General features: G+C 37.9%; 1 protein-coding gene across 1 annotated transcript; it reads left to right on the forward strand.

Moving 5' to 3' along the window:
• The first annotated feature begins 11,184 nt into the window (after window positions 1–11,184).
• LOC139716414 (galanin receptor 2a-like) lies at window positions 11,185–12,225 on the forward strand. Its single transcript, XM_071627960.1, has one exon. It carries the CDS (start codon window positions 11,185–11,187, stop codon window positions 12,223–12,225), a length of 1,041 nt encoding a protein of 346 aa, XP_071484061.1.
• The last annotated feature ends 249 nt before the right edge of the window (window positions 12,226–12,474 follow it).

Consider the following 12,474-nt stretch of genomic DNA (forward strand, 5'->3'; position numbering starts at 1 on the left):
TTTTTGCAAATGAAACCCAAGCCTGCCTGCTTTTACCGCATTTTTCTTTTCTTCCTCTATAAAAAAAAAATTGTCTTTATCGTTTGCCTCTTGGGTAAATTTTTTTCCACTCGTGACCGAAATATCACAACTTTCATCAAAATTATCAAGGCATTCACAAATTTAATTCGATTTTAACTGCCTCATGAGCCCAAGAAAATATCTCTCCAGTCCAGTGTGATAACTTAACTAAATCATAATGCCCAATAAGAAACTGCCACATCGGCTTTACTTTAAAACAATTGAAAGAATATTTGTGAATAAGTTTCCCTTTCTACACTGTTCAATTGACAGCAAGAACAATTAAGGGTTATCATTCACAAAACAAAATTCATGTTCCCTAGTATATATCACCCCGTGTAATAACTTAAACTGAATTGTTAAGTAATGTCGTGCTTCTAGGTCTAGTAAATAGCATTCTAATTTCCTCATAAGTGAAATCAATTTCCTTTCACTATGTTTTATTCCCAAAGTATGCAATTCTTGTAAATCTTTACCAAAAAAGATATTTTTGATTTAATATTTTGAATATTCAATATCTTACCAAAAATCTTTAACTGTATATCATAAGATTAATAACATCTATATGCTGAAATCTTACGCTACCTATGGGCTCTTTCCAATTCTCTGGAAGAACATTATAAATATCATTTATCTTAAGCTCATCCTTTCTTTTAATGCCTAAATTTTGAAAATGACTAACGGGTTTAGAAAACCTCTTTGTAAAGTATGATGGCATAAGTTGATTTAGATATTGAAGTGAAGATAAGATAACTTGGGCTATTTTTCATTTATTTATTGTTTAGTATTTTAGTAATGTGATATTTGTATTATTGGTCTGTTCTGATAGTGTGTATTTGTATTTTTTTACAAGTTATTGCATATGTGTACGAGAATGCATTACATGAGGGCTCACATGCCTAAGGGCAACAGTAAAATAATTACTTTTGTGAGCCCTAGCCCATGTATTGCTTCCCAGTTTATACTTTGTGAGACGTAAACAGTTTATTTGTGTTACTGTATTAATTGTGTTATTTTTATGTGATTATATGCTATGTTATTTATTGTCATTCTCATTTCGTTGAATAAATAATGATAATAATAATGATAATAAGAAGAATAACAATAACAATAATAATAATGATAATAATGTACACTATAAATACCCTTTATCACAATACTCTTCCCTTTCTATACAAAATTACTATCTCTTGGTTCATCATTTCATCCTCAAAATCCCTACATATATCCATTTCCTGCCATGCCTTTAAGGGGATAGCTATAGTAACTGATCACTGGGAATCAGTGGGAATGCTGGGGATGATTGTTCCAATTCTTGTGGGATTCATTTAAGACTACATTATATATCTATTGTTGTGTGAAAATTATTTGCTTCAGAATGGTCTCATATTCAAGTAATGTGCAGTTTAATGTTTCCAGGTTAGCATGCCTGTACAGTGAATGCACCTTCCTCTCGACTCAGCATAACTTGCATGTTTCTGTGATATCAATGTGCTAACAAAAGACATGGTGAGGGAACACGCAAGTTATGCTGAATCGAGTACTTTAGCAATGATTGACAGATGAGGTCATGTCAAGAATATTGGTTTGGAAGGATTTTTTTTTTTGGTGTGTGTGTGTGTGTGTGTGTGTGGGCGTTCCCAAGCAATCTGAAGGAAAATAGAAGAAAGAATCGTTAGAAATATATATGGAATGTTTTTAGATACTCGTTTCACCGCAAAAGTGATGTTGAGGGTATCATAAATCAACACAAATCAACATGCCTTTGGATTTCAGGGCCCCTTTGACCATTTCTATACAACAAGGGTGGGATTGGATTACCCTTCGTCATGCAGCGTCCATCTGGACCACTCATAATCACATAAATCCTCCTACTGATCGAAAGCAAAAAATCTAAATACATTTCCCATCTAGATTTATTTTCATCATATACAACCCCCCCCCCCCTACCCACGCCCACACACATTTTCATCTCAATTTCTTATTTTTTATCACGGTAACCGTACATCTAGTTTTTACTTCTAACTGACATGATGGTACCCGTATAACCCACGAAACGAGCTCAGTCTGGTACTCGATATTGCTATACACTGTATACTTTCTTCCTTCACTCAAGCATGTAAATACAGAGTTCATGCCCTTTGTTCTGTCGGAAATTCCGATGTGCTATACCATATCAAACGATGAAATTCTATCACAAAGTGACGTAATGCATGATACACCCACAAAGGGCGACATTTAAAACGATCTTTGTCTTTGTGGTTAGCTGTATACCTGACCATGCTCACCGTTCCGCGAAGATGAACCTTTGCTCACGAGTATTTGAATAACATGAGTTCAGTTGAATTGAATTGAATTGAATTGAATTGAATTGAAATGAATTGAATTGAATTGAATTGAATTGAATATGTCGTCAGAAAGTGGAGCTACTGTAAAGCTCCGCTGTCAGAACGATATTTTGTATTATCCTGTGAGCCAAAAAGGACAAAACAAACAAACAAACAAATATGAGTAGTAACGAAACTTAAAGCGTTTTGAGATTAACTATTTTCTTTTCAATTTTCGGATTAGCAAAACTTGGTGAGAGGGAACCTTAATTCATTATTTGGATTAACGACGTATCGGACTAACGAATCTTCGGAAATACGAACTTTCGGAATGAACGAATTTTTATTTTCATTTCGCATTAATGACACATCGGAATAAAAAAAAAATCTGAATTAAGAGCCTTCGGAAAAATGAGCCTTATTTCATTTCATTTCACTTTCGTTCATTTCCATGTTCAACAAAGAGTGTTAGTGTACAAAATTTTGCATGATATGTAGCATAACCTCATTTCAGTTTCGGATTTACGAAGCATCTGAATAACGAACTGCAACAGTAAGTGGGGAATACCCGAGTGTGTATGCATATGATTTTGATCATGGCTAAAATATTTTAAAGCACTAGATTATCGGTATATTGTTTAATCGATAAAGGGCAATTTGTCAATCAGATGGTAATAAAAACAACGTGAGGCAAGAATCGTTGATTCAAATGACGTATACTCTTGCACCAGTCGTTTGTCCAAAGTACAGATTACGCAAATATCGCATGATTGACAATCAACTTGCGCAGTGTCTTCAGTATTCAGACTGTAGTCTAATAGCTCGAGAACTAAATTTCACTGAGTAAGTCAAACGCGAATATCACATGAACACCACTTAAATGGCTTAAGCAGTGGCGTATCTAGGGAAAACGGCGCCCGGGGCAAGCGCGAAAATTGCGCCCCTAATTTCTGAAAAAGACTATTGTTCAACCCCAACCCCATCCCGGTAGGGACTTTAAGCAAAGTCCACATGATATGCTTTTCAAGCCCTTAAAAGGGGTCTTTTGACGGTGATTTAAATGTAATGAATTTTGATAAATTTTGGCGAGCGAGCGCAGCGAGCGAGCAGAAAATTTGTGTATTTCAGCTGACAAAACATGGAATTCTTGTCATTTTTTGCTTATCAAATCTTACAATTCTAATCAAGATAGTGACGGCCTTATAGATAACGATTTATCTATACCAACAAACTGAGTACTTTAAAAAATATTCTAAATCAGCCAATCAGAAGCAAGGATTTCAGTAGCTTTTAACAATTTGCAGACGAAATATCTGACAAATTGCTTCATGAAATGCCCCCCCCCCCATGTACGCGCGAGTGAGCCGAAATTTGTATATTTCCGCGTCATCACCACGTTTTGTTCTTATCTCCTTTTTAATTTTGATAAATTTTGCCGAGCGAGCGCAGCGAGCGAGCCGAAAATTTTTGTATTTCAGCTTACAAAACATGGAATTCTTGTCATTTTTTGCTTATCAAATCTTACAATTCTAATCAAGATACAATGTATAGTGACGGTCTTATAGATAACGATTTTTACTAACAAACTGAAGACTTGCAAAAAATACTCTGAATTAGTACGAGCGAGTGAGCCGAAATTTGTATATTTCCGCGTCATCATCACGTTTTGTTCTTATCTCCTTTTTGTTTTGATAAATTTTGGCGAGCGAGCCGAAAATTTGTGTATTTCAGCTGACAAAACATGGAATTCTTGTCATTTTTTGCTTATCAAATCTTACAATTCTAATCAAGATAGTGACGGCCTTATAGATAACGATTTATCTATACCAACAAACTGAGTACTTTAAAAAATATTCTAAATCAGCCAATCAGAAGCAAGGATTTCAGTAGCTTTTAACAATTTGCAGACGAAATATCTGACAAATTGCTTCATGAAATGCCCCCCCCCCCCCATGTACGCGCGAGTGAGCCGAAATTTGTATATTTCCGCGTCATCACCACGTTTTGTTCTTATCTCCTTTTTAATTTTGATAAATTTTGCCGAGCGAGCGCAGCGAGCGAGCCGAAAATTTTTGTATTTCAGCTTACAAAACATGGAATTCTTGTCATTTTTTGCTTATCAAATCTTACAATTCTAATCAAGATACAATGTATAGTGACGGTCTTATAGATAACGATTTTTACTAACAAACTGAAGACTTGCAAAAAATACTCTGAATTAGTACGAGCGAGTGAGCCGAAATTTGTATATTTCCGCGTCATCATCACGTTTTGTTCTTATCTCCTTTTTGTTTTGATAAATTTTGGCGAGCGAGCCGAAAATTTTTGTATTTCAGCTTACAAAACATGGAACTCTTGTCATTTTTTACTTATCAAATCTTACAATTCTAATCAAGATATAGTGACGGCCTTATAGATAACGATTTTTACCAACAAACTAAGGAATTGAAGAAATACTCTAAATTAGTACGAGCGAGTGAGCCGAAATTTGTATATTTCCGCGTCATCATCATCACGTTTTGTTCTTATCTCCTTTTTGTTTTGATAAATTTTGGCGAGCGAGCCGAAAATTTTTGTATTACAGCTTACAAAACATGGAACTCTTGTCATTTTTTGCTTATCAAATCTTACAATTCTAATCAAGATATAGTGACGGCCTTATATTACCATAGATAACGATTTTTACCAACAAACTAAGGAATTGAAGAAATACTCTAAATTAGTACGAGCGAGTGAGCCGAAATTTGTATATTTCCGCGTCATCATCATCACGTTTTGTTCTTATCTCCTTTTTGTTTTGATAAATTTTGGCGAGCGAGCCGAAAATTTTTGTATTTCAGCTTACAAAACATGGAACTCTTGTCATTTTTTACTTATCAAATCTTACAATTCTAATCAAGATATAGTGACGGCCTTATAGATAACGATTTTTACCAACAAACTGAGGGCTTGAAGAAATACTCTAAATTAGTACGAGCGAGTGAGCCGAAATTTGTATATTTCCGCGTCATCATCATCACGTTTTGTTCTTATCTCCTTTTTGTTTTGATAAATTTTGGCGAGCGAGCCGAAAATTTTTGTATTACAGCTTACAAAACATGGAACTCTTGTCATTTTTTGCTTATCAAATCTTACAATTCTAATCAAGATATAGTGACGGCCTTATAGATAACGATTTTTACCAACAAACTAAGGAATTGAAGAAATACTCTAAATTAGTACGAGCGAGTGAGCCGAAATTTGTATATTTCCGCGTCATCATCATCACGTTTTGTTCTTATCTCCTTTTTGTTTTGATAAATTTTTGCGAGCGAGCGCAGCGAGCGAGCCGAAAATTTTTGTATTTCAGCTTACAAAACATAGAACTCTTGTCATTTTTTGCTTATCAAATCTTACAATTCTAATCAAGATATAGTGACGGCCTTATAGATAACGATTTTTACCAACAAACTGAGGGCTTGAAGAAATACTCTAAATTAGTACGAGCGAGTGAGCCGAAATTTGTATATTTCCACGTCATCATTACGTTTTGTTCTTATCTTGGTTTTTTTTTGGCGCCCCCCCCCCCCCCGTATGTTCGAAACCGTTGGCGCCTTCTTTTGATCCAATTGGCGATCGCTTCAGAACGAAAGAAATTGCAGCCGCTGCTCAGTGAAACATTTTGCCTACTAAATATAAAATGACATGTGTGAACACAATAGACATTGTCATTTTGTCCGCTTCATCATCACATTTTGTTCTTACCTTCTTCTTCTATATAAAATTTGGAGAGCGAGCGCAGCGAGCGAGCCGAAAATTGTATTTCAGCTTACATAACATGGAATTCTTGTGTGAACACAATAAACATTGTCATTTTGTCCGAGTCATCGTTATGTTTTGTTTTTATCTTTTTTTTTATTTGGTTTTCTGCCCCCCCCCCTCCCTTCCGGTGAGTTTCTTCTTCTTCTTCTTCTTCTTCTTCTTCTTTTCTTTTTTTTTCTTCGTTTTTTTTTTCTTCTTCTTCGTTTTTTTTTTTTGCGCCCCCAAGGAGTGGCGCCCGGGGCACGTGCCCCCCTTGCCCCCCCCCCCCCCCCTAGATACGCCACTGGGCTTAAGCAATCACTTTATCTTTTCAACTTGGCCTTCACATCGTAGAAAACATTCGCATCAAAATAGGAGAGAGACGGTTAATGGATTAAAAGGGTTGAAGTCAGGATCCTGTTGCATCACTCTCAAAAACATGATGCGAAAATCACATGACGTAATATGTGATTTTATTGAAATTCTCCAGTTTCGTGTTTGTTTTATTTCACTGTCATTTTCCGACTGTTTTAATGCGTTTGTACACTGCCATTTAACATTTTACATACAGCTACTTTCATACTTGTGATCAATCCCGCATATAATATCCGATTTGGTGAAACTGGCTATCGGGGGGGGGGGGGATTAGATGCCAATCTCTGACGGGTAGAGCTTGCGGAGGCCGGCGGGATATATCTTCAAGACATGGGATGTATCTTCAAGACAGGCTATTCCTCGCTTTATTGGCATCATTAATTTCGCCAGCAATTGGCCGACATCTTATCGGGACTTTTTTTCTTCAATGCAGGAATCTTCAAAGGAGGTCTTACTGGAATATCTTCTGTTGATCGGCTTCTGAAAACGTTTCTCGAAATCTACATCATTGAGAAAACAATTTTCAGAAGATTTTGGTCGGTACCGACGGGACTTGCATGCACCCAGATGGCTCTTTCGCACACAAAAAGCTCATCGTTTATTTTTACCCTCTCACTTTATTAATTTATTAATAGTAGCCGTTAATCTTTAAACAGATGAATTAGTGACATCATAATGCGAGATGATCGTGTATCTAGGAGAAGAGTAAAGTGGTGACTCGTCTGTTTCTCTCCTTGGTCATCTTTGATCACGTGACACTTCACAGAGTTCTACAAGATCGACGAGACAGGTCAGTCAATCAATTCATATCTCATTAATGACGTTCACGAACGGAACTTATTGTGTGTTCTTCATTTATTTAGACAGTCAGGCACAGGCGCAGAAAACTGCGCCTCCCGCCAGGCGCAGAAAACTGCTACTTTGGGGTTATCCGCCCGAGCGCCGAGCAAGTGTGCCCGCTACAATCGATTCTCGTAGTTTCCGCGAACAGTCGGTTCCATTGATATCGTCTGTGTACCAGGCGCCCGTTACTGCTTTTTACTGATTTGCAGTGCACTAAGTACTGTATGCAAGACAAATTGCCAAAACACGATAGTATGTATGTGTATACTGCACTGTATCACCATAATTATATCGAAATACAGCATGCATCAGGCACATCCAGAGCCACACGCTCTCACCAACAAACACCATGCGCTATATAGGTCTCTCCACACTGACAATAGCTCATTTATAAATCAACAAATAGGCTAGTGAGATTGAGAATGAAGTAGGAGTCATTGGGATTACCTTGCTGTTACGATGTTACGCTGTTCTGCTTCCTTTGCAGAATCATCTGCAATTAACTCTGATAACTCATGTTTAACTATATGTGCTCTCTTGTATAACTCTGTCTCTCTGGAATCTAATCTAAAACTGCAATACCTATCGCATAGCCCCTGCCTCTGTTCCTTGCCCATGGTCAGTTCAAGACCAGGGAGGTACGAGGTAGGCCCCACAGAGAGCCTGGCCGCACTTTCACAACACTTTCCTTGTTTTAAACTGCTGCCCTATGTTTACTCATGGACCTAGCTAGGTCCATGGTTTACTCAACAGAGATAAGAACCCAACCTGCCGGGGAGAGTACCACAGAGAAGAGAGAGGGGGAAAGAGATGATGCGTTGAGAGATGGAAGGGGGCTGTGCTGGGGGAGAGAACGGGAAAGAAGCCACGAGAGGAGATGAGAGAGGAGAAGGGAGAGAGGAAGGTCTGATAGGAAGGAGTACATTTCTGTTACACTAGCCAACACCTGTTGCACAAGGCTAAAAAGAGGGCAAACCGGTGGTCATTCAAAAAACATTTACCTAATTATGTATTCCGACCAGAATTACGCCAGATGTCAAGGTTTTATTCCCCTAGAAATGATTATTATGCAAGATTAGGTATTTGGCTTACTACAGAGGAAATATCAGAAAAGTGTCAAGGTTAGAATTTTCGTACGAAATTAATATCGATTAGGTGTCTTCATCACCTAAATTTTCTCCATGCCTTTTACACTACGAGCATCGCGTGGCATGATGGGTATTGTCATTATAATATTCATGATAGCAGAAATCGGCGCTTTTCGACAGGAAAACTGCGCCTGTGCCTGACTGTTAGATATATAGGCCAACCATACTATTGTGATATCTGTGGTTATTAGTTTTAATATAAATTGCAGAGGAAATGGTTTCTCAGGGTCAAGTCCCACTGAAATAAAACATATCTTTATTATTTTTTTCTGTCAAAGAGGTAAAAAACAAAAGTTAAAAATACGGCAGAGAAAGGGAGAGAGAAAGAGAGAGATCTTTTAAAACTTGGCTACGAACTATGCACACGTTCACGATATCGTTCGATGCTTTTCAAATAAACAAAGTGGAAATTTGATGACACATGGTACGGCTAGGCTTTCCTTTAACGCAGAATTGTCGTGCCATTTCTAAATCGAATTAATTAGTGCGTCAGGCGCCAACATCTATTAAAGTCACGAAATAAGCGGCGGTTTCATGATTTCGATCGTGTTGATTCATATGGTTGTATTTTCCATGCAAACAAAACTATTTGCACTACTCAATTGTCGCTCGCAGTATTGGTTCTACCCTGATATTTTGAGAGGAGAACTCGGCTAAAAGAGGCGGAATGAAAGCACCTCAGAACTTCCGTAATTATGCATGAGTGAACAGCAAATCGGCAATGTTGACTACACCTTGTGAGTATCGAATGATGGGTAATTCTAAGAAGGAATCTTTTAGAATGGAATGTGAAAGCATGTTAATGGAAATATGCGGTACAAGAAATATACCTTGAGATGGAAAACTCTTGATACCTGGTTGATGTTGAACTCTTCTAATATATTCTTTGATGATGGCGACTCAACTTTAAGAGGCATATTCCCGTCGTTCGGACCATTCTGTGATAAAATTCACCTGTAACCAGGAAGGTTCATTAGACCAGGCTGAGTGTCAATGATGTTGCGACGTGATGTGCAAGGAGCGTAATTTGCAATCTGTTTTGGAAGTTGAAAAGACATGCCACAAACATTTTGACCCACACGTATTGCTATTTCTGCACTGTTTTCTTCACCAGGAGGTGCTCGTCTACTGCCCTGCAATCTTCGACTTATCTGAGAAGACAGAGGAAGGTAACATTGTGCGCATGACCATTTATGTCTCTTTTTTGCGTCTTTTTCCGACTTTTTATTTTGTTATTTTTTGTATCAATGTTTTATTTACATCATGTCTGTCAGACTTTGTTATGATGCATAAACACATCACTTATGTTATTCTTTGTCTAATCTGATCGAATATACATGTTCATGAAATGTTGCGTATAGTTGTTATCCACTTCCCTAATTCTCATATCCGCTTCATTAATCCACCATTTGAAATTAATTTTGCTGTGACGCAGGTAGACATTGCTTCCTACAAACACAACAAGCACATCGATACACTTAGTGAATTTATGTATGTTTATTTGAAATATATTGATATGCATGTATTCATATGTAATGGCATCATATTGATATAACGTACAATGTATGTGTACGTATTTGTGTGTGCGCGTGTATGTGTGTGTGTGTGTGTTTGAAGCACTTTGTTATGAACAAAACAACTGATTAATAATTTCTCCACTAAATGTCATACCCGATGTGCAGGAATTTAGGAAAAGGAAATAACTCCTTTTTACACTTCTAAAATTGTGTTTTTTACATAAAAAGGAAGAAAATTTCACCGTATCCGTATTTGAATTTCGTGGGAAGGAGAAAGATCATCCTTGAAGTAATAAACAAATAAAACGCAGATAAGAATCTCGACAGTAATATTCTTTTTCTTATTCTATCTTATATGAGACTGTGAGAATTTGTTTGGTACATTTTCCTATGCCATTTTATACCGTACTCGTTCCCAAAGTGGTAGAAATGTTAAGTTCAAGTAGGAAAATGCGTGGTTGACCATGTGACAACCAGTGGTGATTACGTTTGTTTCAATGACCAAACATGAGTACTTGGAGGGAAGTTGACATAATTTTAACACCTTTTGATCCTATAGGTTTACGGTGTCATCTTGATAGATTTTCCTTATTAATGTTTTAAAATTTACACGACAGGAGTTAGAGGCACATGAAACTCGACATCTCACGGTAATAAGACCTAAGCATTATTATTGTGTTTGAAATATTGTACTTGGGACAAACAACGATAAAATAGCGCAACATATATATATATATATGTGTGTGTGTGTGTGTGTGTGTGTGTGTGTGTGTGTGTGTGATTGGTCCGGTGATGTCATAAATCCACTAATACAGGTGAACAATGAATTTAAAGATGTTTAGCAAAGAAAAAAAAAGTTCTACACCTATTACAGACGTATAGAACTAATACGCAAACCTAAACGCAGGTCTTCTTTCTTTTCTTTTCTTTTTTCTCTGTATCGTATATGTGTATCTTCTAGTCTCGTTTGCTTCGGGCTTCGGGATTTGCTTTTGGAAACCGTAAATCATACTTTCATTTTAAAAAAAAATGTCTCAGTACCAGGCCAACAGGAAAGCTTTCTATTTACGTAAAATTACTTTCATTTTGGTAATCTTGATCTTGATATTCTTTGGGGTTTTTTCACAAAAGGCGATGGCATCAAGAGAGTGGCGAGACGAATTCACGACGAACCACACCTCCCCCACCTTAGGCCAAGAGTGGCTATGGCTACCAGTCGAGTGGACATGGTGGGTGGTCATCCAGCTCATCCTATCCATCGTCGGCATCGTGGGCAACCTCTTGGTCATGGCCGTCATCTTTCGTCGTGGTCGATCTCAGTTCGCTACCGACGTCCTCATCGCCAGTCTCGCATTTGCAGACTTCTGCACCTCCCTGTGGATGATTCCCCGACCTCATGCAGTCGTTCTCCCGAGGACATGGGTAGGCAGGTTGTACTGTCGTCTAGAGTACTCAAACATCTTCATGTGGATATCGGCAGTGGCGTCCGTGTTCACGCTGTCTGTTATCAGCGTTGAACGCTTCCTTGCCGTGGCCTATCCCTTCCGATTCAAGCACTGGTTTACGGCCAGACGATCTCTGTCTATTGTTGCCTTCAATTGGCTATTGTCCGCCCTGCTGAACTCATTTGTCATTGTGATTTCTGAACATGACATCAACACAAACAGCTGTGTGACTTTATTTCTCTCCAGAGTAGCGAATGCTTCTTCCGGAGCTATCCTTTTCTTGTGTAAGTACGTTATACCCATTACCATCATGATTGGTAGTCATTACGGGATAACTAAGGAACTTCGGGCGCAGACGCTAAGTTTTCAAGTGGACGGTGAAGTACCAGCACCTGTTTTGAAAATTATCAAGACGATGCATGACATGACAAGAACCGTATTCATTGTAGTCGTTATCTTTATTGTTTGCTGGAGCCCTGATCAGATATGTTTTTTCCTCTTCAATCTGGGACTATACCCAGCCTACCTTTACTCGGACGTATATCGCGTTTTCGTTTGTTTGGCTTTTATCAACTCATGCTGTAATCCTTTCATATACAGCGCCAGAAATCGTAAATTTCGACGAGCGTTGAGAGAACTTTGTGGTCATCAGAGAAACTTTTCAGGAAAGATTCTTTCACCGATATTTGGTGCAGCAAAGTCCTCAGTGTTAAGAAAAATGGGCAAATAGATATTCTTAAACACACATTAAACTTTCAGCGATCGGAAGACAGCATATAACAAGGAGAAATGGTGTGATCACTTGGTTTAAGAAAGTTCGCAGGGGTGGATGAAAGCTATAGCCTACAAACTGGGTTGGTGGAAGCCATAACTTCCTTGTATTTTCAAAGACAGTCTTGAACGTGGTCACAATGTCTAGTCATAGTGATATCTCACCTACCACCATAAAAGAATTTGGTGGAATCGTGATATAATGATG

The sequence above is a fragment of the Diadema antillarum genome, unplaced genomic scaffold (genome assembly GCF_040938485.1).
Source record: "Diadema antillarum isolate AM-2024a unplaced genomic scaffold, OU_Dant_1.0 scf00000065, whole genome shotgun sequence".
In the NCBI taxonomy this organism is placed as follows: domain Eukaryota; kingdom Metazoa; phylum Echinodermata; class Echinoidea; order Diadematoida; family Diadematidae; genus Diadema; species Diadema antillarum.

Coding starts and splice junctions, on each gene's coding strand:
- LOC139716414 (XM_071627960.1), top strand. CDS start 11,185: ATGGCATCAAGAGAGTGGCGAGACGAATTCACGACGAACCACACCTCC.